The 24,042-nt window shown below is 43.9% G+C and overlaps 1 protein-coding gene across 1 annotated transcript in view; it reads left to right on the top strand.

Moving 5' to 3' along the window:
• Window positions 1-24,042, top strand: part of LOC126278360 (RNA-binding protein 42-like) — a 299,697-nt gene that overhangs the window by 66,161 nt on the left and 209,494 nt on the right. Inside the window, exon 4 of the mRNA XM_049978422.1 lies at window positions 14,715-15,067. Coding sequence (XP_049834379.1) covers window positions 14,715-15,067 — 353 coding nt within the window. The remainder of the gene's footprint in view (window positions 1-14,714; window positions 15,068-24,042) is intronic.

Genomic DNA, 24,042 nt, shown 5'->3' with positions numbered 1-24,042 from the left:
ATATACAATTAAAATTGGTAGGCACTGGTATCAACAAGCTTAGAGTGATCAGTTTATGTGATCACTACCTATCCTCATTAGCATTTGCACAAGTTATCTGTTGCATGGATTGATCAGTGATATCTCATTCATCAACATGGTGTCTGTGACATGTAAATAGCTGGCCACATGAGTGGACTTCCATGACAGGCTAAAACTGCATGCCATTTCTGTGGGTATCTCTAATGGAGATCTGAAGCCCATCATTTCCCACTAATGTGCAAGCTCTGCCCATTGGATCTAGACTCACCAATCTGCCTGCAGTCCAGGGGTGTTTGTGTGTGGCATATTGCAGCAGATTTTTGTGGTTTATCTGAGGACCCAGGACTGCAGTGCTCCTCGGCAGGCTGGAGGCCACAAGTGACGCATTTCAGGAATTGGACTGTCTCACCACAAGTACACTATACAGTGCAGCTTTTTATAGACATTTTATTTATTCTGGTACACTTTGGTGCTCTGAAAATATGTCATCTATTAGAAAGTATGGACAATAAGAAGAAGAAAATTGTTGCAGTCCCTGGCGGTTTGTATACTATGCAGTCATATATTTCTCAAAAGAAAAATTACACAGTACCTTTAAAACAATAGACATAACACAGTGACTAATAACGGACAATAAGAACTAAGTAGAACCAACATTTTATTGGTGGTCATTGGTTTATACAAGTCTTCCCTTTCTTATACACTTCTTTCAAGAGGCCTACTTTTTCCTGAGGTTATTTCTGAAACCTGTGAAGGTATTTTAAATCTGTCTTGCGACTCCAAGGAAAAGCATATTTTTGTCTCAAATGTGTTTCGCTTTATTGAAATCAAATAACAACAGAGGTCTTAAGGAAACACACATACCATTTGCCTTGCTTTCTCCATCTAAAAACAGTTCATTACAAAATTTGTTGATGTTAGTACTTAAGATTTTTGCTCACATAGGGGAGAAATCTACAATGGGGGCCCAGCCTTTGCAGCATCTTTTCCCATCCATGCTGCATGTCTATACTCTTGCTATTGTTTTTCGCTTCACTTGGGGAACATGTCTGGGGTGTTTTTGGGAATGTTCCGCACTGTCTGTAGGTGAAATAAGAACAATCTCACCAATTTTTTTCTTTCTTTTTTCCGTGCTTAACTCACCTTCTCCTAGCCTTCCTCCTCTTTGGCATTTGAGGTTCCTCTTTTTTCTTCTTCCTCTCTGCACACTCCTGAAGGCCAGCCCATGAGTCTGGAGTCTGACGCATAACAAATGACTGGGAAACATGTAATTCCCAGTCCCGGGTTTATAGGTAGGGTTTGCAAGTACCCTCTGGGGCAGGCCAAGCCCAGAGAGAGGTGATTGCTTGAGCTGCTACCTTCCCAAATTGCAATTGGTCCCTCTGTCACATGTTTGGGAGGTGTGACCTGAGGTCTGAACACTCACCCAAGGCAGGTGTGGCCCCTTGTGAAGCGGACCCCTGTTGAAAGGAGTGTGCCATCGGAGATGCTGAAAATCGTGGGTGGGGGGGATTTTCTAACAATGAGCCAATCATCCTCACAATCAACATCTACAAAACATAAATGGAATGAGGCTAAAAATTCAAAGACCCTCGCAGCTGCACCATGGTTCCTCATGGTTTCGCGTTCTGAAGACAGTCAGTCCTTCGCAGTGGTAAGTCCGTTTGTTATTCAGAAAGCTGTTGGTGCAATTGCCGACCCTGTGAAATCCTCCTCTCGTTTATAGAATGGCACTTTGCTTTAGGAGACTACTTCTGATTCTCAAGCACAATAACTGCTTGCTGCTTTGCTTCTCCACAGCTACCCTGTTCGTGTTGAGGCCCATAGAACTCGAATTCTTCCTGTGATGTTATTTACACTAGGCTGTTTGACTGTCTGACAAAGGCTGAAATACAATTGTACCTCTCTGATCAGCATACTGTTGCCGTCTATTGGGCGACGAAAAAAGTAGATGCCTCCTTAGTGCCCATATGCAGTCTTTTTCTTACCTTTAATTGAGCGGTGCTTCCGTCCAAGATCAAAACAGGAGCGGGATCCTCCTATCTCTGTGCCCTGTAGCAGCGATTCTTTGCAGGCTGACACTAGGCAGCTGCCGAGGTGACACCCCTTCATTTTTCCCTCATTGTGACTCTCCTCCGATGGAACTTTTACAGCCTTCAATCCAACAGAAAGAATTTATGGCTGCTTTTAGAATCGCAGTGTCCTCTTGTACTCTACCTTCAGGAAACAAAATTGTGTCCTCACGACCGCTTTGAGCTTTATATTTCTTCCTGGTCCGATTAGACTTTCCAATCAGCATTCCATCTCATGGGGGAGTCTTGCTGCTCATATAGGATGATGTTCATAGTCTTCATAGTCAACCCATCTCTCTGACTACATCTTCAAGCTGGCGCAGTTTGCCTTTTCTTTCCTCACTTGACCTTTTCCCTTTGTGCCATTTACTTCCCTCTGTCATTTGATGTCACCAGGGCCAACTTCCTCCAGCTTATTGGGCAGCTACCTCAACCATTTTTGCTGCTCACCGTCCCATTTGGGGTTTTCCAAGAACCTGTCAGAGAGGAACCCTCTTGACTGACCTTCTTAATCAACTTAACCTTTTCTGCCTTAAAACAGGAGCACCCACTCTCCTTTCAGATTCCTTGCATACCTATTCCCATTTGGACCTATCCTTCTGCACTTCTCATCTTGCCCATCGTCTCGAGTGGTCCGTTCTTTCTGACACCTACTCGAGGAATCATTTCCCATGTGTTATCTATTTGCTGACTCTTACCCCACCTCATTGCACACCCAAATGGCAGCTTATTAAGGCCGACTGGAGGCTTGAGTCCTCCCGTATGACTTTTGATGAACACGATTTCCCCAGTTGTGATGATCAGGTGGAATATCATACAGACATTATCCTTACCACCGCAGAACATTCCATTCCTCGTACTTCTTCTTTACCACTCCATGTCCCGGTCCCGTGGTGGACCGAGGCATGCCGAGTCACAATTCATGCACAGAGATGTGCTCTCTGCATTTTATCCATCATCGTATGATGGCAAACTGCGTTCATTATAGACAGATGCTTGCACAGTATCATCGCATTCTTCAGGGTAGCAAAAAAGCTAGCTGGATTCATTCACTAGTTCTTTTAAAAGTTCCACCCCCTCTTCCGTCGTGTGGGCCAATCTTCGACGACTCTCTGGGACCAAGATCCATTCCCCAATTTATAGCCTGACTGTATGTTATCATGGACCCTATTGCTATCTACCCATTTTGTGGAAATTTTTAGCTCCTTCCACTATCACTCTGCCTTCCTCCACTGGAAACGAGTAGAGGTGGCTCAGGTGATACCTCTCCCTTCTCAGAATCATGAGTGCTACAATGCTGTTTTTTCTATGAGGGAGGTATATCACACTCTCACTTCCTCCCAATCCTTCATCCCAGTGCCAGACGCTGTTCACATTCAGATGTTACAGCACCTCTCTCATGTGGGCAAGCACTTTCTGCTTAATATGTACAGCCGCATCTGTATAGAGGGCACGTTTCCCAGACACTGGTGTGAAGGCACTGTCACCCATACTTAAGCCCTGTAAGGACAAACACCTTCCTTCTAGCTACTGCCCCATCTCTCTCACCAGCTGTGTTTGCAAGGTGATGGAATGTACAACTCATCCCCGGCTGATAACCTCTGCACAGTGTGGATTTTGAGTGCGCGGTACTGTAGTTGACTATCTCTTCACTTTGTCCACCCATGTCATGAATGGTTTTCTGTGGAAATCCCAGACTGTGGCCTTGTTTTTCGATTTGGAGAAAGCCTAAGACACGTGATGGAGGACTGGTATTCTCCATACACTCTACATGTGGGGTTTCCGTGGCCGCCTGCCCTTTTTCCTTGAGGAATTTTTAAAAGATTGAGTTTTCAAGGTACGCGTGGGTTCTGCCTTGTCAGACACCTTTGTCCATGAGAACGGTGTGCCTCAGGGCTCCGTCCTGATTGTCGTCCTCTTTGCTATTGCCATTAACCCTATAATGGCCTGTCTCCCACTGGGCATCTCCTGCTCCATTTTTGTTGATGATTTTGCCCTCTATTACTGTTCTTCATGAACCTTGGTAATTGACCCCACTAGGAGGCACATTATTCTCATTCACCTATGCCAGTGGTGCTCTTGTGACCACCTCCCCATCTTTATTCTGTCCTTCCCCTCCAGATGTCTTTTTAGGTACAGAGTGACTGATGTGCTGTCAGTTAGTTTTGTGCAGGAGGATGGTGTTCCCTGGACAACGATTTAATTCTTACCATCTATGCAATAGCCACTAACAGTATCGTGCCCACGATAAGGAGTCCTGTCCATTGCTCCTTATTTGTGGATGATTTTGCGATCTTCTGCTCCCCCTCCAATATCGCTTCAGCGAGTTGTCAGTTTGCAACTTACAGTGAAGAGGTTGGAGGAGTGGACTGTAAAGACCAGTTTTACATATTCTGCAGGGAAGTGTGTGTGTGTGTGTGTGTGTGTGTGTGTGTGTGTGTGTGTAGTTTAATAATTCTTGTTATATTTTGAATTTACCTGAATTGCAAATGTGGGATACTATTCTCCACATAAGGTTTCTGGGCCTCATTTTTGACTTCAAACTGTCATAGTTACCACATCTAAAGGACCTGAAGGCAAAAGTCCAGAACCCACTGCACATATTGAGGTATATTAGGTACAGGTCATGGGGACTGGACAGGGTCTGTCTGCTCCAGTTTTATAAGACCTTTGTGCAATTGAGGCTTAGATTGTGGATGCACAGTGCATTGAACAGTGAGACCTTCATAGCTAAAGATCATTGATGCTATATGCCATTAGAGTATCAAACTGGCAATCAGGGCATACTGGACCAGACCCGTACCCAGTGCTGAGGCTGGTAAACCACCACTTACCATCTGGCAGCAACTCCTCTCGGTGTGTCAAGCATGTACCTCCCTCTCTACGTCAGCCCCCCTTGCATACAATACCATTGCTCGTCCAGCAATGGAACACCCCTTTAACAATCGTTCGTGAGCAACGAGGCCGTTCGGGACGTGTGAAGTGTGTGCTGGAGTCCCTGAGTGTGGGACTTGCACAGGCTCAGATCTGAGGTTTTATCTGACTGCTGCCCTGGGCACTGCAGAGCCCCAGAGTAATTTTAGATTTATTGCAGTATGGGAGAGGTTGCACTGTTGCGTATGTTTTTAATACATTATTTCCTGACCTCTTAAATAAATACCTCCTCCTACATTAAAGGTAGGGAAAGGAAGTGACATCCTGCTGCATGCCAGCTCACATGGGTATTGCGGGGAATTAAAGGGCAGATGTAGCAGACAAGTAGATGTGTAGTGAACCTAAATTATTTCAGTGTGCCCTCCCCCTGCATAATTATCACCTCGCTGTTGAGGTACAGTGTCATGCATCCGTGGGGGGTGGGGGTGGGGGGGGTGGCTGGAAAAAACAGATGATAAGCTCCATCTCGTAGAGCCTGCAATGTGGCTGTGGCTTTCCTCCTACCAGCCACAGAAAAGAGAGAAAGAAAATTGCTTACTTGTCTCTGCTTAGGCCACAGCCCTATGATGCACAGCTTCTTGCTACGACAAGAGGTCTCTCCAATGTGTGGTGATGTGGCAAACAGATCACAGTGTGCCATATTTTATTTAAGTGTGCTTCATTTTCAGACCAGAGGGCAGCAGCAGATGATTTACTGGATCTCCCTTCTATTTTAAGTGACTGTTGAATGGACATAATTAGAGTTTTAAAGTTCCGTGAATTGTCTAACATGTTTCCTTAACATGTTAACAAGGTGACTGGCTCACCTATGTTTTTTGTAAGTGGTCAGCTGTTCACATTTCTCTTTTTCTTTAACTTAGCACCTCTATAATTTTACTTACCTTTTAATCCTTGATACAGCCCTTTTCATTCTTTCTCCTTTGTCTTAAGGCACGTGAGATAGAGTGATTGTGTGGTTCAGTGTTAGTGAGGTGGAAGTGAGTGCATGAGTGTCATGTTGTAGGTTTCATCCTCACGGTGTGATAGCAATTTTAATACTTTTACCCACATTTGTTTCTTTTAATATGTGTAATGGTGCTGATAAACTTGCTGTTGAGCGCCCATAAGCTCGAAACACCTGTGGGCGGGCGCGTGCTCGCTCACACACACACACACACACACACACACACACACACACACACACACACACTTGAATACTATAGATGAAAATTTAAGAGGAAGAAAATTTAGAATTTAGCAATAAAAATTTGTGTTACCACCCTTACTGGCTACGTGATCTGCACGCAATACCCATTCTCTGATGTCTTTTCTGTGGTTCCCATTGTGATGATGAAACTCTGGTTATGTGGAATGAGTCTAGGTGTAAACTGCTAGAGTGAAGTAGCTCTCAGAAACTGATTGTGTATGCTTTATTAACAGTAACCTTAATTAGTGTTCTTCATTGTCTTTCTGCCAAAAAAGGCTGAAAATGAACATAGTTCTACCAGGAAATATACTAATATGGTAAAAAGACTGCAGCTTTCTCCATTGTATTAAATAGCTGTTGACGGCAACTTTTCTGATTGTCAGAGAAAAACTGTTATCTACATGTTGTAAGGCTAGAAGCTTATTTACAAGGCCAGAATTTTTATTCAGCCTATGATAGGGCTTGAAATTTATGTGACAGTGAGTAACAGAAAAGTCTTGAGTGCAGATGCTGCATTCATGTATTTGAATATATTTCAGCATAATGACTGTGACAACTGAAATGCCTGCTGCAATGGTATACCATTTTTCCTGTGTCCTCTGTAAGAAAAGTCTGATATCAGTCTGTTGAACAGTCATCATAATGCCCTGCAATTTCTCATCTGAGGTGTGACTGACTGGTTAGCCACTTCTTCACCAATGAAAACAAGTGGAAATTTTAGTGCCAGATCCATTATAATAGACCTATACTTCCAGTTAATTAGGATTTTTAAATGACATGTGCAGCTACTGTTCCCTGTTGTTTGGGAAAGACATATATTGTGAAAAAGAATGAAGAAGATAAGTGTAGATTCAGTTATTACTGAATTGTTATCATGTGACTACTTTTTGCATGATAATGACTGAAAGAAATTTTATCAAAAAAGGTAAAAATAAGAATGAGTTAGTGAACTTTGGGATAAATAAACCAAATCTGTTATAGTTTTAGATTGCAAATTATTTAAGAATGGTTGCCGACTCACTGTGTGGGCATAAATTACTGTATGATTATTGAACAATGGAAAATACAGGATGGAATGTAACAATACCAGAGAAGGAATGTTGCTACTCACCATATAGCAGAGAATGCTGAGTCGTGATAGACACAACAAAAAGATTCACACAAATAAAGCTTTCGGCCATTAAGGCCTTTATCAGCAGTAGACATACACACACTCATGCAAACGCAACTTGCACACACGTCTGCAGTTTCAGAGAGCTGAAACCACACTGTGAGCAGCAGGCCAGTGCATGATGGGAGTGGCGACTGGGTGAGGATAAGGAGGAGGCTGGGGCAGGGAGGGGGAGGGATAGTATGGTTTGTGTGGCGGACAGTGGAGTGCTGCAGTTTAGACAGAGGGCAGGAGAGAAGGTGCGGAGGGTGGAGGGGGTAAGTAGCGGAAAGGAGAGAAATAAAAAGAAGAAATAATAAGAAATTAAAAGACTGGGTGTGGCGGTGAAATGACGGCTGTGTAGTGCTGGAATGGGAACAGGGAGGGGCTGGATGGGTGAGGACACTGACTAACGAAGGTTGAGGCCAGGAGGGTGATGGGAACGTAGGATGTATTGCAGGGAAAGTTCCCACCTGCTCAGTTCAGAAAAGCAGGTGTTGGTGGGAAGGATCCATATGGCACAGGCTGTGAAGCAGTCATTGAGATGAGGGATATAATGTTTGGCAGTGTGTTCAGCAACAGGGTGATCCACTTGTTTTTTTTTGGCTACAGTATGTCGGGTGTGCACTGTGACTGACACTGCATCCTTTACGAGAGAAAGGAAAGTTTATTGTATGAAAACAATATCCATCATGATCATTTTGTCTGGAGATAATTGAATAAATAATTTCATTCGTTGCAAGAGGTTTGTGTGTGTGTGTGTGTGTGTGTGTGTGTGTGTGTGTGAGAGAGAGAGAGAGAGAGAGAGAGAGAGAGAGAGAGAGAGAATTATTTACTGTAAATCCATATTGATTTGCTGTGAGCCTCCTGTAATACATTTACATTAAAATCCCTGCGAACTGACAATCCTGTTTTTCTGTGACATAATTCCAAAGAAAGCAGGTGTTGGCAGATGTGAAAATTACCGAACTATCAGCTTAATAAACCACAGCTTCAAAATACTAATGTGAATTCTTTACAGACGAATGGAAAAACTGGTAGAAGCCGACCTTGAGGAAGATCAGTTTGGATTCCCTAGAAATGTTGGAACACTTGAGGCAATACTGACCTTACGACTTATCTTAGAAAACAGATTAAGGAAAGGCAAACCTAAGTTTCTAGCATTTGTAGGCTTAGCGAAAGCTTTTAACAATGTTGACTGAAATACTCTCTTTCAAATTCTAAAGGTGGCAGGGGTAAAATACAGGGAGCGAAAGGCTATTTACAATTTGTACAGAAACCAGATGGCAGTTATAAGAGTCGAGGGACATGAAAGAGAAGCAGTGGTTGGGAAGGGAGTAAGACAGGCTTGTAGCCTCTCCCCGATGTTACTCAATCTGTATATTGAGCAAGCAGTAAAGGAAACAAAAGAAAAATTTGGAGTAGGTATTAAAATCCATGGAGAAGAAATAAAAACTTTGAGGTTCGCCGATGACATTGTAATTCTGTCAGAGACAGCAAAGAACTTGGAAGAGCTGTTGAATGGAATGGACAGTGTCTTGAAAGGAGGGTATAAGATGAACATCAACAAAAGCAAAATGAGGATAATGGAATGTAGTCGAATTAAGTCGAGTGATGCTGAGGGAATTAGATTAGGAAACGAGAAACTTAAAGTAGTAAAAGAGTTTTCCTATTTGGGGAGCAAAATAACTGATGATGGTCGAAGTAGTGAGGATATAAAATGTAGACTGACAATGGCAAGGAAAGTGTTTCTGAAGAATAGAAATTTGTTAACATCGAGTATAAATTTAAGTGTTAGTCATTTCTGATAGTATTTGTATGGAGTGTAGCCATGTATGGAAGTGAAACATGGACGATAGATAGTTTGGACAAGAAGAGAATAGAAGCTTTCGAAATGTGGTGCTACAGAAGAATGCTGTAGATTAGATGGGTAGATCACATAACTAATGAGGAGGTATTGAATAGAATTGGGGAGAAGAGGAGTTTGTGGCACAATGTGACAAGAAGAAGGGGCCAGTTGGTAGGACATGTTCTGAGGCATCAAGGGATCACAAATTTAGTATTAGAGGTCAGCGTGGAGGGTAAAAATCGTAGAGAGAGACCGAGAGATGAATACACTAAGCGGATTCAGAAGGATGCAGGTTGCAGTAGGTACTGGGAGATGAAGAAGCTTGCACCGGTTAGAGTAGCATGAAGTGCTGCATCAAACCAGTCTCAGGACTGAAGACCACAACAACAACAACTGTAATATGCTATTATTCAGGAAAATTTCCTGCGTTTTTCTAGTTGGACCTAATTACCATTTTCAGTCACAAGTATTACTTTGGGAACATTAACTCTGGGATTTTTTTATTTCTGTGTTTTTAAATTTATTCTCAAGTTTTCTTAATATTATCAACTCATTCCTTTCCATACCGGACCTGATCCTGAAAGCAACTCTTCAAGGAAAGGCGACTTTCCCCACCAGGAATACTGCTCTCTGTTCAGTTTACAGACAGACCATATCTCCCCCGCATTTCCAACCCAGTATTCATAAGTGAGTAGGGGGAAAAAACTTCACTGTGATAGTGGTTATAGAGTGGAGCTATTTTCAGCTTAAGTGAGCACTTATCTGCAGTTATTAAGTAGGTTTTGAAATAAATACACTCCCATAAACTGCAGGTGAGAAGTGGTTGCTTTGTAATTGGGATGCTATCAGGTCTATGTAATGTGAATGGGAAAGTGAAACAATTGGGAAATGGAAGTTATTTGAGAAAATATGGGTATATTAAAATTTTAAGAACAAAAAAAAATGTTCTTCGTGTATATTGCAGAAAAGAGAGTACACCAGAGCTGACTCAATCAGAAGATTTCTGAGAGAAGCTCTCTCAGAGGAACAGAGTTCAGGTTCACATGCAGTCCTACATTTGAATTCAGCTGAACTGAATTTTTTTCTTTAAAACTGAATGTCTGCTTTGTGTGAAAGCTATTATCGATGAAGTTCTTCAAAAGCAAAAGACAAAAACTCAAAAATTGCTGCAAAAGGGGCACAGTGCCTTATTTTTCAGTTAGGGCAATATAATTACTTTAAATGCACAGGAGAGGAGGGATGAATGGAAAGACACCATCTGGAGGCGTATCTGCTCTTCTGGAGACCTACACACTGCAGATGCAAGATTTCATGAGGATTGCTACAAAAAGTTCTTCATAGGCTCAGTGCCCACACTGAGAAAAATGGGCACTCCGATCTGAAGGAATTTCTGCATCTATGGAGGAGATATTCAGTTACCTAGAGAGAATTGAAGAGTGCCTGTTCTTTGTAAATGAGCTCTTGGAGCAAGTTGCAGGAACACCACCTCATATAAAGACAATTGAAAAAAGAATGATAAAAAGTTTTGGGGCTACATAGGTTTCAGCATGATTTACACAAGTAACTCAGGTGAAATTTTTTGAATTATGTGTGGTATTCTTCAAAATGAATAGATAAGCAAGCAGAATGGAAGAGCATTCCAAAAGCTGATGCCACAATAATCTTGAAAAATACTGAGTTAACAGTGTAAGATAATTCTTTTTTCTCACATTGTGACAAGTTCTGTGGTGGGTCTGAGGAAGTGATACCTCATATACTCCATGTCTTCGTGCTCTGCATTTTGCTAAAGAAGGGCAAAACAGAACTTTGAACATAAGCTGTGAAAACAGCGACAGTAGTGTGAAATGGATACATTGCCACTCATCATGCATAAGAGATGTTGAATTGCAGACTGGCACAACAAAAAGACTGCTAAACCTGTGAGAATGACAACTCGCACACACACATGACCACTGTCTCTGACCCTGAGGCAGGAATGCAAGCAACTGCTCATGATGGGATAAGCAGTTTGGGTGGTGGGGATCAGGAGGAAGCTGGGGTGGGGAGAGGGAGGGATAGCAGTGTAGAGGAGAGGGACAGGAAAGTGCTGCTTATGGGAACGTACAGGGATGTTGTTGGAACATGGTAGGGCAGCTAGGTGCAGTTGGGAGGTTTGATTGGGAGGGAGGGGGCAAAGAGGGAGGAGGGGGTGGAAAAGGAGAGAAGTGAGGAGGGGGGAAAAACTCTGGGTGTGTTGGTGGCGTAGAAGGCTGTGTAGTGCTGGAGTGGGAGCAGGGAAAGGGATAGGTGGGTGAAGGACAGGAACGTAGGACATGTTGCCTGGAGAGTTCCCACTAGCACAATTAAGAAAAAACTGGTGTTGGTAGGAAGGATCCAGACGATGAAAGCTGTGAAGCAGTTATTGAAGTGAATAATGTTGTGTTAGGCAGCATGTACAGCAACTGGGTGGTCCAGCTGTTTCTTGCCCACAGTTTAATGGTGGCATTCATGTGGGCCGACAGCTTGTTGGTTGTCATGCCATTGTAGAATGCAGCACAGTGGCTGCAGCTTAGGTTGTAGATCACATGACTAATTTCACATGTAGCCCTGCCTTTGATGGGACAGGCAATGCTTGTGACCAGACTGAAACAGGTGGTGGGAGGATGTATGGTACAGGTCTTGTGTCTAGGTGTATTACAGTGATATGTGCCTTGAGGCAAGGGGCTGGGAGCAGGGGTTTTGTGGTGATGGACAAGGCTATTGTGTATGTTTGGTAGTCGGTGGAATAATACTGTGGGAGGGGTAGGAAAGATAGTGGGTAGATACTCCTCATTTCAAGGCAGGATGAGAGATAGTCAGAACCCTGGCAGAGAATGTGATCCAGTTGCTCCAGTACTGAGTAATGAGGGGAATGCTTCTTTGCGGCTGGACGACGGGACTTTGGGGTGTTGGCTGGCTAGATAGATAAGGCTGGGAGATGTGTTTCTGTACAGGGTTGGGAGGATAATTTTGATCTGTGAAGGCCTAAGTGAGACTATTGGTATATTTCAAGAGGGACTGCTCATCACTGCAGATGTGATGGCCACATATGGCTAGACTGCAGTTAAGGGACTTCCTGGTATGGAATGGGTGGTGGCTGTCATAGTGGAGGTTTTGTTGGTGGTTGGTATGTTTCAGATAGATGGAGGTACTGGCGTAACCATCTTTGATGTGGAGGTCCACATCGAGGAAGGTGGCTTGTTTGGTTGAGGAGGACCAGGTGAAGCATATGGGGGAGAATTCTGGAGGAATTAGGATAGGGTGTCCTCACCCTTGATCCAGATCATGAAGATAAAATCATTGAATCTGAACCAGGTGAGGGGCCTGGGATTCTGGCTGGTTAGGAAAGATACCTCTAGATGCCCCTTGAGTAGGTTGCCTTAGAATGGTGCCATGCAGATGCCCATTGCAGGACCATGGATTTGTTTATAGGTGATGCTTTCAAAGGTGATGTGATTTCGGGTGGGAGGAAATAGTTGGTTATGGTAACCAGGAAGGAGGTTGTAGTTTTGGAATTGGTTGGATGTTGGGAAAGGTAGTACTCAATGGCAGCAAGTTCATGGGCAATAGGGATGTTAGTGGAAAGAGAGGTGGCACCAGTAGTGATGATCAGGATGCCCTGTGGTAAAGGAATAGGAACTGTGGAGAATTGGTGGAGGAAATGATTGATCTGTTTTATGTGGGAGGGGGTAATAGGCTGGAGGTGTTGGTCTACAAGAGCAGAGATTCTCTCTGTCGGGGCACAGTAAATGGCTAAAATGGGACATTCTGGGTGTTTGAGTTTATGGACTTTGGGAATCACATAGAAGGTCAGAGTGCAGGTGAAAATTAGCTATCTATATCCCATGCCCCATTGTTGCTATTCACTTTCAGCCATTCATATCCCTATCTTACCTACTGTCGCACTTTTCATTCACAGGCAGGTTGGATCAAAAAAACTACATTGCTTGCATAATGTAGTTACTGGTTTGAGATTCAGAGGAACTTACCATAGATCCCAGCACCTGGGGCTGTTAACCGTGTGTACACACAGAACAGCCTCCCCCAAGTTTAACACTCTTGTCAGTATGTGCTCGACAATGTCAGTTTCACTGTCTGCTCTGTCAACAGATGGAACACTTTTCATGATGTACTCAATAAACGGAAAATAGCTCCAGTAAACACAAGCACAGTGAAGTTATTTTATCTTTTGTCATAAGAGAACCTGACTGGAAATAGTGTGCGGAGGGGGTTTATAGTCTGAAACTGAAAAGCAAGCAGCACTCGTGATGGGGGAAGACACCTTTCCCAGAAGAGCACAACAACTGTCACACAGGATAACTAATAATCAATTATCCCCTCTAGCATTGTACAGCATTGTGGAAGTATTTATGTAGTTTCTGTCCATATTCATCTCTTGCATTAGTATTATTACTAACTTGTATCTGTATTCCATTTAGTGTTAACACACTTACTGGAAAATAACACCCCCCCCCCCCCCCCCCCTGGGCATGCTTGCACACTGTGTCACCACTGGTTCTTAAGACACACTGCAGAAGGATTCCTATAATTTTGTGAAACACCTTGTAGTTGCTTCTTGTGGAGTATTGGGTACAGAGACTGTTTGTTCTTGCAGACAGAGTAGGGAGACCACACTATGGTGATCTGTCTTTCCTCACACTTCTAATCTCAAACCCCTCACCCTGCCACGTGCCCAGAAAACAATTAATCCCTTAATAGGGCTGTAATGCAACGAGATGTATCAAAATTTAATGTTTGTTCTTTACTCACTTCCTTTAACAATAAACATTAATTTTATACCATTAAAACACTTTTTTAAGGAATTTGCGATTTTTAAATCCTGAGTATTGCACAAACTATTAGTTCTAGAAGAAAAATGAATATGATCTTTTTTGTAGGAAATTTAATGTAGTTTATTTTTGTGCCAATATATGTTTTCAATAGAGGCCACAGATTTCGAGTTATTTAAGAAAAAGTGCAAAAGTGAGGTGTTCCATCGCACCTGCCCTATGCTTGTTCCCCACCGACCACGATTTTTAGTATGTTATTCATGGCTCTTCCTCCTGCCACCATAAAAAAAATTGTGATTACACAAATTATTTACCCCAGTCAACCATCCTTGGTCTTCATTGACTGGGCTATAGAATATTGTGTTAACTGAATGAAACCACAGAGCAGGCAAGATTGGGGCAGTTTGTTGTCTTTTAATTACTAAATATTTTCGTGTGTTAACTAATACCATATTTCCATTTAATATTGAAGGAACTGACAACTGGACTGTGAATACTTTTCTTTTCAAATAAAATGATTATTTGTGGAGAATATGAGAAAATGTGCTATTATTTTACTGTTAAATTATAAATTAAAGCTGTTAACTGTTTTTTACTTCTTGAATCTGCCAAATTCTGACTTAGGTTTACTGTCTGGCAGAACTTTTTTCTTGTGCTTCAATGGGTTTTCGTAATTTTCATTTTTTTCTGTTAGTGCAACACCACTCATCTATTCGGCAAAGACTCCCGGTGACGGAGAAGACTCAGCTGCAGCAGTTCCCGCTGATGGTGACAGCAGCGCAGATGATTTGGGTGGACAGAAGCGCAAAAAACTGAAAACTGATATTACCGAGGTCCACGTGCAGACGCCACAGCAGCGTGCCAAGGAAATGTCTGACCGTGTGCGAGCCTCTACAATTGTCACGGTTGGACCTACTGTACCGGGACAAGCAGCTGCAGACGATTCAAACACTTCAAATCGTAAGAAGGAAAAGAAGTCCAAGAAGCATGTTAGAATGGCAGGAGGCCAGGTGTGGGAAGATAGCTCTCTTGCAGAATGGGAAGAAGGTAACTTGAAAATTTATTTCATAGCAAAGTTAGTGCTACATGTTTAACATAAAATTTTAAAATTTACATCGTTATTGTTGTTGTTGGACTACACTTTCTTCTGACAGTTATGATCTCTTGATGACTTGCCCACCATCGCCTATGTGTGTGTGTGTGTGTGTGTGTGTGTGTGTGTGTGTGTGTGTGTGTGTGTTGTCTAATTGAGAAGACCTTTTTGGTTGAAAACGTACTTGTTTGACAGTCTTCTTGTTGTGCCTATCTGTGACTCAGCATCATCGCTATATGGTGAGTAGCAATCTGTCCTTTCCATAATATTGTCATTACCTTATTAGTGATGTATATATGCAGACTAAAGTCTAAAGTGAAGAATGAAAATTTGTGCCAAGGCTGGGTTTCAAAACCAGGTCTCCTGCTCACTTGGCAGATGCGATAACCACCATGGCTGCCCCCCCCCCCCCCCCCCCTGCTCCTGAGGTTCATCATTCTTTGGTGAGTATGTTCCTAGCTACCATGGGGCTCCAGCCTTTGCAACACCACTTCCTCTTTGTGTGCTGCAAACCTGCACTTCCAACTGTCTCTTACCTCTTCTGACTTCCCGTTGGATGGTCCTTTTGGTGCAGACCCTACCTAGACTTGGTTCACAAATTTGGTCTTGATTTCTAGTTTCATCCCTGGCGCTACCTTCAACTTCCATTAGTGATTATATGGTCTGCATCATTGGGTTTAACCTGCCTTCTTTTCCAAATTTTACAGTTCATGTCATGCAGTGAAGGTCACCCATTGTGGTATATGCTCCGCCTCTGTGCCCTTCTACCCTGGCACTCTTTCATTCTGTTGTTGTAGAATGCCCAAAACACACTACTGTTGCCTACGCTGTATGCTCCCCATGTATGCTATGTAGTATGTGGCTATTATGACTGGGGCACGGGGACTTCCGTCAGTGGTTTACTGTTCAGCTAGCTATTGCTGTGGCTGGGTGGCACCCAGGGGTAGAGCCCCTGTTTGGAGTGGGTGGCACCATGGCAGATAGCTTGCACATATGAAGTGATTTAAACTTTCTCCCACTGGTGGTCACATGACCCTGGCAGTTTCTTCAAATGGAAAGACCTTGTATGATGCAACAAAGTATGATCCCAATGTGTTCCCTTCCTTCACCATGCTGTGGAAGGAACACAGGACTAGACAACAAGGAGCAAAATCCTACCCCAATACCTGACTGGGATTGAAGGGGACACCTTTTTGACCAAAAAGCCTTTATTTTTGTGGAGTGTGTTGAAGAAAAATACAGGGAAGCTACAGCCATCTCTGACATGAAGAGTGTTTCCTTCCTGATTAAAATGTCATCTACTGCCCCCTCATAGGCATCAATCTGTTGTGAAGAGTTGAGTGACATTCCCGTGACTGTCACACCCTACAAGAGTCTCAATATGGTTCAGGGCATCATCTTTCACTGCAATCTTCATTTCCAATCTGATGATGAGCTGCGGGCCAACTTAGAGTGATGGGGTGTGTACTTCAACCATTGTGCCCATAGGGGACCAAGGGAAAACAGAGTTGCTACGGAGGCCTTTATCTTGGCTTTGGAGAGTGATACATTGCCTGAGAAGGTCAATGTAGTAGTCTACTGGTGTGACACGAAACCCTATGGCTCTCCTCCTATGAGATGCTTAAAGAATATGAAGTCTGGACATATGTCTTCCTGTTGCACCACTTTTCCCATCTGCGGGGATTGTGAACGTCAACTGCACGTGAACATTCCTTGTGTCCCTCCCCCATCTGTGTAAACTGCTGTGAGCTCTACTCTCCCTGCTCACTAGATTGCTCCATTTTTAAGTGTGAGAAGAATTTAGGAGTATAAAACCCTTGAGATACTTACTTATCAAGAGGCCAGGAAAAGTTGAGCATCTTAATGCCATATGAATGAAACAGTATTACACTACAACTGCAATGTTGTCACCTTCTATGTCAACGGTTCTTTCCCCTGTTGCACCTTTTACAATGAGCCCTCAGAGCTGCCCACTGATACCTGCCCCCCCCCCCCCCCCCCCAGACAGTTAGAGGCCCTTCTGGTGCTTCCACAGCACCCACTTTGGGAGCATTGGCTCCCCAGCTGTCGAGGACACCAATTCCTGTACCCCAGCTGGAGGCTCCTCATTCTCCTTTGGCTTCTCTAATTAGGAGCAGCTCCCCTGGGACTCTTCCTTCCATGGTTCCTTAAGGTTCACAGCCAGGCATCAACCAGTGGCTGAAGGAACCACAGGCTGCTGTCCGCCAGACTTGTCGTTCTACCTCTTTCCCTGAAACCAATTCAGGGACACCTTTCCCACTGTCATCTTCTAAGGAGGAGAAGGACAAAAATAAGTCTTCTAAAATGAAGGAAACTCTGGTGGCCCCATGCCACCAGACTCTGCATGTACTACTTTTGTGGAGATCCTGGTAGCCCATGTGACACCAGATCTCCCCAGGCATTGTGGTGCAGAACCTATGTCAGTGGATCCTCTGATGTCTTATCTGGTGGCAACACATGACTCTGTGTCATAACCTGTACATTTTGGGTGCAAGTGGGTGCTTTACTCAGTACACCTGCCCCCCCCCCCTCCACACCACTCACCCAAATAGCACATGGTTGTCATCAATAGATACATCAGAGAGCTTACTGTAGATATTGCTGGATGAAAAGTTTGATTATGGTGGCCTGTGGGAGCCGTTAAATATGCTGTGCATATTTTGACACATGACTTGACACTGGCAGATGTGTGCTTCTATGCTGTGTTCAGCAATCTCACTGGAAATATACATAATTATACTGAGTGATCCGTAAATATGTCCATTGGGATTATAAGAGATATCTTCTTTTTCTCCTCCCCCCCTCTCCTTCCCCTTCTCCTCCCCCCCCCTCCCTCCTCCACCTCCTCCTACCTGAAATATTTCTGCTTATGCAGCTCATGCAACAAGATATATATTATTGCATATTTCCAGGTTCCATGTATGTTTCAAATTTGATTAGTTTGTTTAATGGTTAAATTCTTCCTCATTGTTCTGAAATTTATCTAGATACTTGGTCCATGACCAAGTAGCTATGGCTCATATTGTTTCAAGAAATAAATAAGAGGTGACATGTCATTTACACCTTGTTCTGTTTTATGCATTTGTTTCTGCATACTAAATGATTGTAAGACAAACTTGCTTCTTTTAAGCTGTAGAGTTTGGGTTGATGCTAGTCTCTACAATTACAGACAAAGCCAATCTTGAAATTTTCTGCTCAGAGTGGACACAACAATGATGGTTGGGTACATGCAGAGACCACAACTTGTTGGCCTGAGATGGTAACCTCACAGTGGAGTAGAATATCACGAGGAGGTTGTTGTGAAATAGGTAAACCCTTCGAAGTTGTGAAAATTGTTTAGAGGTGTAGGACCTAGATGGTTATTTGACCTGTTGTACCAACACTGTGGCCAAGAGATGCTTCATCAGACTCCAAGAGAAGTATTGTCATTCTTATTCTAAATAAAATATGAGCAGATAAATGTGAGAACTATTACACAGTCAGAGTCTAATTGTGTGCTTGTGAATTGTTGCTGGGAATAAGAAGGGAATTTTGGTAAAAATAATGTTAATCCATAACTGTTTCTGTTTTGTGAGGCTGTTATGTCATTGGCGTGGTTGTCAGATGATTATTAGTCTTTTTAATGTTGTTTCTACTACCGTACCAAATGTAGGTACCTGTTCTTGAGAAAGAAGTGTCCAAGTAATGTAATGTGGTTATACAATATATAGATACAGCCAATCTGTCTTCAGCAAATAATTTCCGATTAATAAAATGTGAGTTTTCTTATATTGTTACAATTACTAACAAAGAGATAGAGGGGCTGGCCAGTACTTACCTCAGCTCAGTACAGCCGATAGAGACACAAAAAACAACCGAAAATTTAAGCTCCTAGCTTTCGGAATAAATGTTCCTTCATCAGGGAGGAGAGAGGGGAAAGAAAGGGAAGAAGGGAAAGTGGATTTAGTTACTCACAACCCAGGTTATGAAGCAACAGGGAAAGGAAAACAGGGAAGGTAGCAAGGATGGAGGCATGGTTGTCAGAGGGAAGCCAAAGATATTCTACTGCAGGTACTGTGCCAGCTTCAAACCAAAGAGGATGCATACAGAAGTAAAGAGGTGTATAGTATAAAGATGTAGGATGGAAAGATGCATGAATGGCTAAAGAGGAAAGGGAAAGAGGAGAAGACTGAAAAGTAAATGGGAGTGAGGTTGTTTAACGTAGGTTTAGTCCAGGGGGATGGCGGGATGAAAGGATGTGCTGGAGTGCAAGTTCCCATCTCCGCAGTTCAGAGGGACTGGTGTTGGGTGGGAGAAGCCAAATGGCACGTACAGTGTAGCAGGTTCCTAGGTCCCTAGAATTATGCTGGAGGGCATGCTCCGCTACTGGGTATTGGACATCTCCTAGGCGGACAGTTCGTCTGTGTCCGTTCATGCGCTCAGCCAGTTTAGTTGTTGTCATACCGATGTAAAAGGCTGTGCAGTGCAGGCATGTCAGCTGATAAATGACATGTGTAGTCTCACACGTGGCCCTTCCTTGAATTGTGTATGTTTTCCTAGTAGCGGGGCTGGAGTAGGTGGTTGTGGGGGGATGCATGGGGCAGGTTTTGCAGCGGGGTCGGTTACAGGGGTAGGAACCACTGGGTAGAGAAGGTAGTCTGGGAATATTGCAGGGTTTAACAAGGATGTTACGGAGGTTAGGGGGACGACGAAAGGCAACTCTGGGTGGTGTGGGGAGAATTTTGTCAAGGGATGATCTCATTTCAGGGGTTGACTTGAGAAAGTCATATCCCTGGCGGAGTAATTTATTGATGTATTCGAGGCCAGGATAATATTGGGTGACAAGGGGGATGCTTCTGTGTGGTCTGAGGCTAGGAATATTGTTGTTGGACGGGGAGGAATGTATTGCTCGGGAGATCTGTTTGTGGACAAGGTCTGTAGGATAGTTGCGGGAGAGGAAAGCACTGGTCAGGTTATTGGTGTAATTGTTGAGGGATTCGTCACTGGAGCAGATACGTTTGCCACGAATACCTAGGCTGTAGGGAAGGGAGCGTTTGATGTGGAATGGATGGCAGCTATCAAAGTGAAGGTACTGTTGTTTGTTGGTGGGTTTGATATGGACAGAGGTGTGGATGTGAGCTTCAACAAGATGAAGGTCAACATCCAGGAAGGTGGCTTTGGTTTTGGAGAAGGACCAGGTGAAATTCAGATTCGAAAAGGAGTTGAGGTTATGGAGAAAATTAAGGAGTGTTTCTTCACCATGAGTCCAGACCACAAAGATGTCATCTATAAACCTATACCAGGCCAGGGGAAGCAGCTGTTGGGTCTTCAGGAAAGCCTCCTCCATGCGGCCCATGAAGAGGTTGGCATAGGATGGAGCCATCCTGGTTCCCATGGCAGTTCCCCTGATTTGTTTGTAGGTCTGGCCTTCAAAAGTGAAGTAATTATGGGTGAGGATGAAGTTGGTAAGTGTGATAAGGAACGAGGTTTTTGGAAGATCTTCGGGTGGGCGTTGGGAGAGGTAGTGCTCAAGGGCAGAGAGACCATGGGTGTGTGGGATGTTTGTGTAAAGGGATGTAGCATCTATGGTGACAAGAAAGGTTTCAGGTGGGAGAGGAGTGGGAATGGATTTGAGGCGTTCTAGGAAGTGGTTTGTGTCCTTGATGTAGGATGGGAGCCTGCAGGTGATAGGTTGGAGGTGTTGGTCTACCAGAGCTGAGATACGTTCTGTTGGGGCTTTGAAGCCTGCTACAATGGGACGGCCAGGATGGTTCTCTTTGTGGATTTTGGGTAATAGGTAGAAGGTAGGGGTACGTGGCTCAGGTGGAGTGAGTAAGTCTATGGAAGCCATTGTGAGGCCTTGTGAGGGACCTTGGATTTTTAGGATTTTCTGCAGCTCAGTCTGAATGGAGGGAATGGGATCCAGGGTAACAGCTTTGTAGGTTGAGGTGTCGGAGAGTTGACGCAGTCCTTCTGCCACATACTCCACACGGTCAAGTACCACAGTTGTGGAGCCTTTATCCGCCGGAAGGATTACAATAGAGCGGTCTGTTTTCAGCTGTTTAATGGCACGGGATTCAGCTGGGGTGATGTTGGGGGTTGTCGGAATGTTCTTCAAGAAGGACTGGGAGGCAACACTGGATGTGAGGAATTCCTGAAACGTCTGCAAGGGATGGTTTTGGGGGAGGGGAGGAGGATCCCTTTGAGAAGGCGGTCGGAACTGTTCTAAACAAGGTTCAACACTGGGTCTAGTATTTGGGGGCTGTGTTTGGGTGGTGAAGTGATATTTCCAGTTGAGGTTCCGGGTGAAAGAGAGGAGATCTTTAACCAGGGCAGTGTGGTTGAATTTAGGTGTGGGGCTAAAGGTTAAGCCTTTTGATAGAACAGATGTCTCTTGAGGAGAGAGGGATCTGGATGAGAGGTTTAGAACTGAATTGGAGTTGGTGATATGTGGCATTTGACTGTGGTTATAGTTGAGATTTGGTCTGTGTGGGGTATGTGCTGGGATGGGGAGATTGAGTAGGGTGGCTAGGCTAGGTTTGTTGGCTATGAGGGGGGTTTGTTGACGGTTCTGTTGTGGTTGGTGTTTGTGAGGGATAGGGAGAGGGACCCCACTTCTTAGGTGTTGCACTAGCACTGTGGATAGTTTTTCAGGTGGTGTGTGGCATGGGACTCAAGTTTGCGGCTGGCTTCTAGGATGATGTTCCTGAGTGTGTTCTCCAAGCAAGGGTTTGAGAGGTGGAGGACTTTGAAGAGAGATAGGAGCTGTTGGGAGTGGTGGTTACATGAAGTAGTGTAGAGGTTCAGGACAAGTTGGGTAAGGGCTAAGGATTGAAGGTTCTGGAAGTCCAGGAGAGATTGGTGGAAGGAGGAATTGCACCCAGAGATGGGAACTTTTAAGGTAAGTCCTTTAGGGGTAATTCCAAAGGTTAAGCAGGAACGGAGGAAAAGTATGTGGGATTGCAGTTTGGCTACGGTAAATGCATGTTTCCGGAATGAATGTAAATAATGTGGTATAGGATTAGGGTACATAGTGGGTAACTGGTGGGTAGGGAAATTAAATAACTAAAGTTAGAATAGTAATCATAAGAAGGAATAAAACACGGAAGGAAGGGCGAGAAAGAAAGAAATTGTGTTGGTAAAGTAAATACCAAAGAAAGACCACCGAATAAGAAAAATACGGAAAAAGTTGACCAGACCAAGCAAGTATGTCCAGATCAGGGGAAAAAGAACACACACTGCTCAAAAACAGAGATAGCGAGTAGCGAAAAAAAGATCGCGCGTGACGCAAAAAAGATCGCGCGTGACGCAAAAAAGATCGCGCGTGACGCAAAAAAGATCGCGCGTGACGCAAAAAGGTTCGCGGGTGGCGCAGAAATGTTCCAAAAAATGTTTCCTGTGGCAGAGAAAGATAGGCAATGGCACGAAAATATCACCAGCAACACGAAATCGACGGAATTGGATGATACTGATAGGTGTGGAAGAGATTGTTGGCAGTGATTGTTGGCTGGAAAACAGCGAATAACGAACGTTAAAACTATGGAATGTTAAATAATGGAATGTTAAATAAATAAATCAATAAATAGAAAAAGAGAAGTGGACTATAAACCGAACAAGACAATAGGAGGCAAATGAAACTAGCACAGTTGGTGACGAAAATAAAACACTGAAGAAGAGAAAGTCTTTAGATGACAGATGTAAGTGATAGCTAACAAAAGGGACAAAACAATGAAGAATGTGGACCATATAGGTGATCTAACTAATTAATGGAAAATCTCATATAAAGATGTGAAACAATTACTAACAAAGAGATAGAGGGGCTGCCCAGTACTTACCTCAGCTCAGTACAGCCGATAGAGACACAAAAAACAACCGAAAATTTAAGCTCCTAGCTTTCGGAATAAATGTTCCTTCATCAGGGAGGAGAGAGGGGAAAGAAAGGGAAGAAGGGAAAGTGGATTTAGTTACTCACAACCCAGGTTATGAAGCAACAGGGAAAGGAAAACAGGGAAGGTAGCAAGGATGGAGGCATGGTTGTCAGAGGGAAGCCAAAGATATTCTACTGCAGGTACTGTGCCAGCTTCAAACCAAAGAGGATGCATACAGAAGTAAAGAGGTGTATAGTATAAAGATGTAGGATGGAAAGATGCATGAATGGCTAAAGAGGAAAGGGAAAGAGGAGAAGACTGAAAAGTAAATGGGAGTGAGGTTGTTTAACGTAGGTTTAGTCCAGGGGGATGGCGGGATGAAAGGATGTGCTGGAGTGCAAGTTCCCATCTCCGCAGTTCAGAGGGACTGGTGTTGGGTGGGAGAAGCCAAATGGCACGTACAGTGTAGCAGGTTCCTAGGTCCCTAGAATTATGCTGGAGGGCATGCTCCGCTACTGGGTATTGGACATCTCCTAGGCGGACAGTTCGTCTGTGTCCGTTCATGCGCTCAGCCAGTTTAGTTGTTGTCATACCGATGTAAAAGGCTGTGCAGTGCAGGCATGTCAGCTGATAAATGGCATGTGTAGTCTCACACGTGGCCCTTCCTTGAATTGTGTATGTTTTCCTAGTAGCGGGGCTGGAGTAGGTGGTTGTGGGGGGATGCATGGGGCAGGTTTTGCAGCGGGGTCGGTTACAGGGGTAGGAACCACTGGGTAGAGAAGGTAGTCTGGGAATATTGCAGGGTTTAACAAGGATGTTACGGAGGTTAGGGGGACGACGAAAGGCAACTCTGGGTGGTGTGGGGAGAATTTTGTCAAGGGATGATCTCATTTCAGGGGTTGACTTGAGAAAGTCATATCCCTGGCGGAGTAATTTATTGATGTATTCGAGGCCAGGATAATATTGGGTGACAAGGGGGATGCTTCTGTGTGGTCTGAGGCTAGGAATATTGTTGTTGGACGGGGAGGAATGTATTGCTCGGGAGATCTGTTTGTGGACAA

The sequence above is a fragment of the Schistocerca gregaria genome, chromosome 6 (assembly GCF_023897955.1).
Source record: "Schistocerca gregaria isolate iqSchGreg1 chromosome 6, iqSchGreg1.2, whole genome shotgun sequence".
In the NCBI taxonomy this organism is placed as follows: Eukaryota; Metazoa; Arthropoda; class Insecta; order Orthoptera; family Acrididae; genus Schistocerca; species Schistocerca gregaria.
Note: the sequence above shows the minus strand (reverse complement) of the source record. Positions and strands in the feature narration are given on the sequence as shown.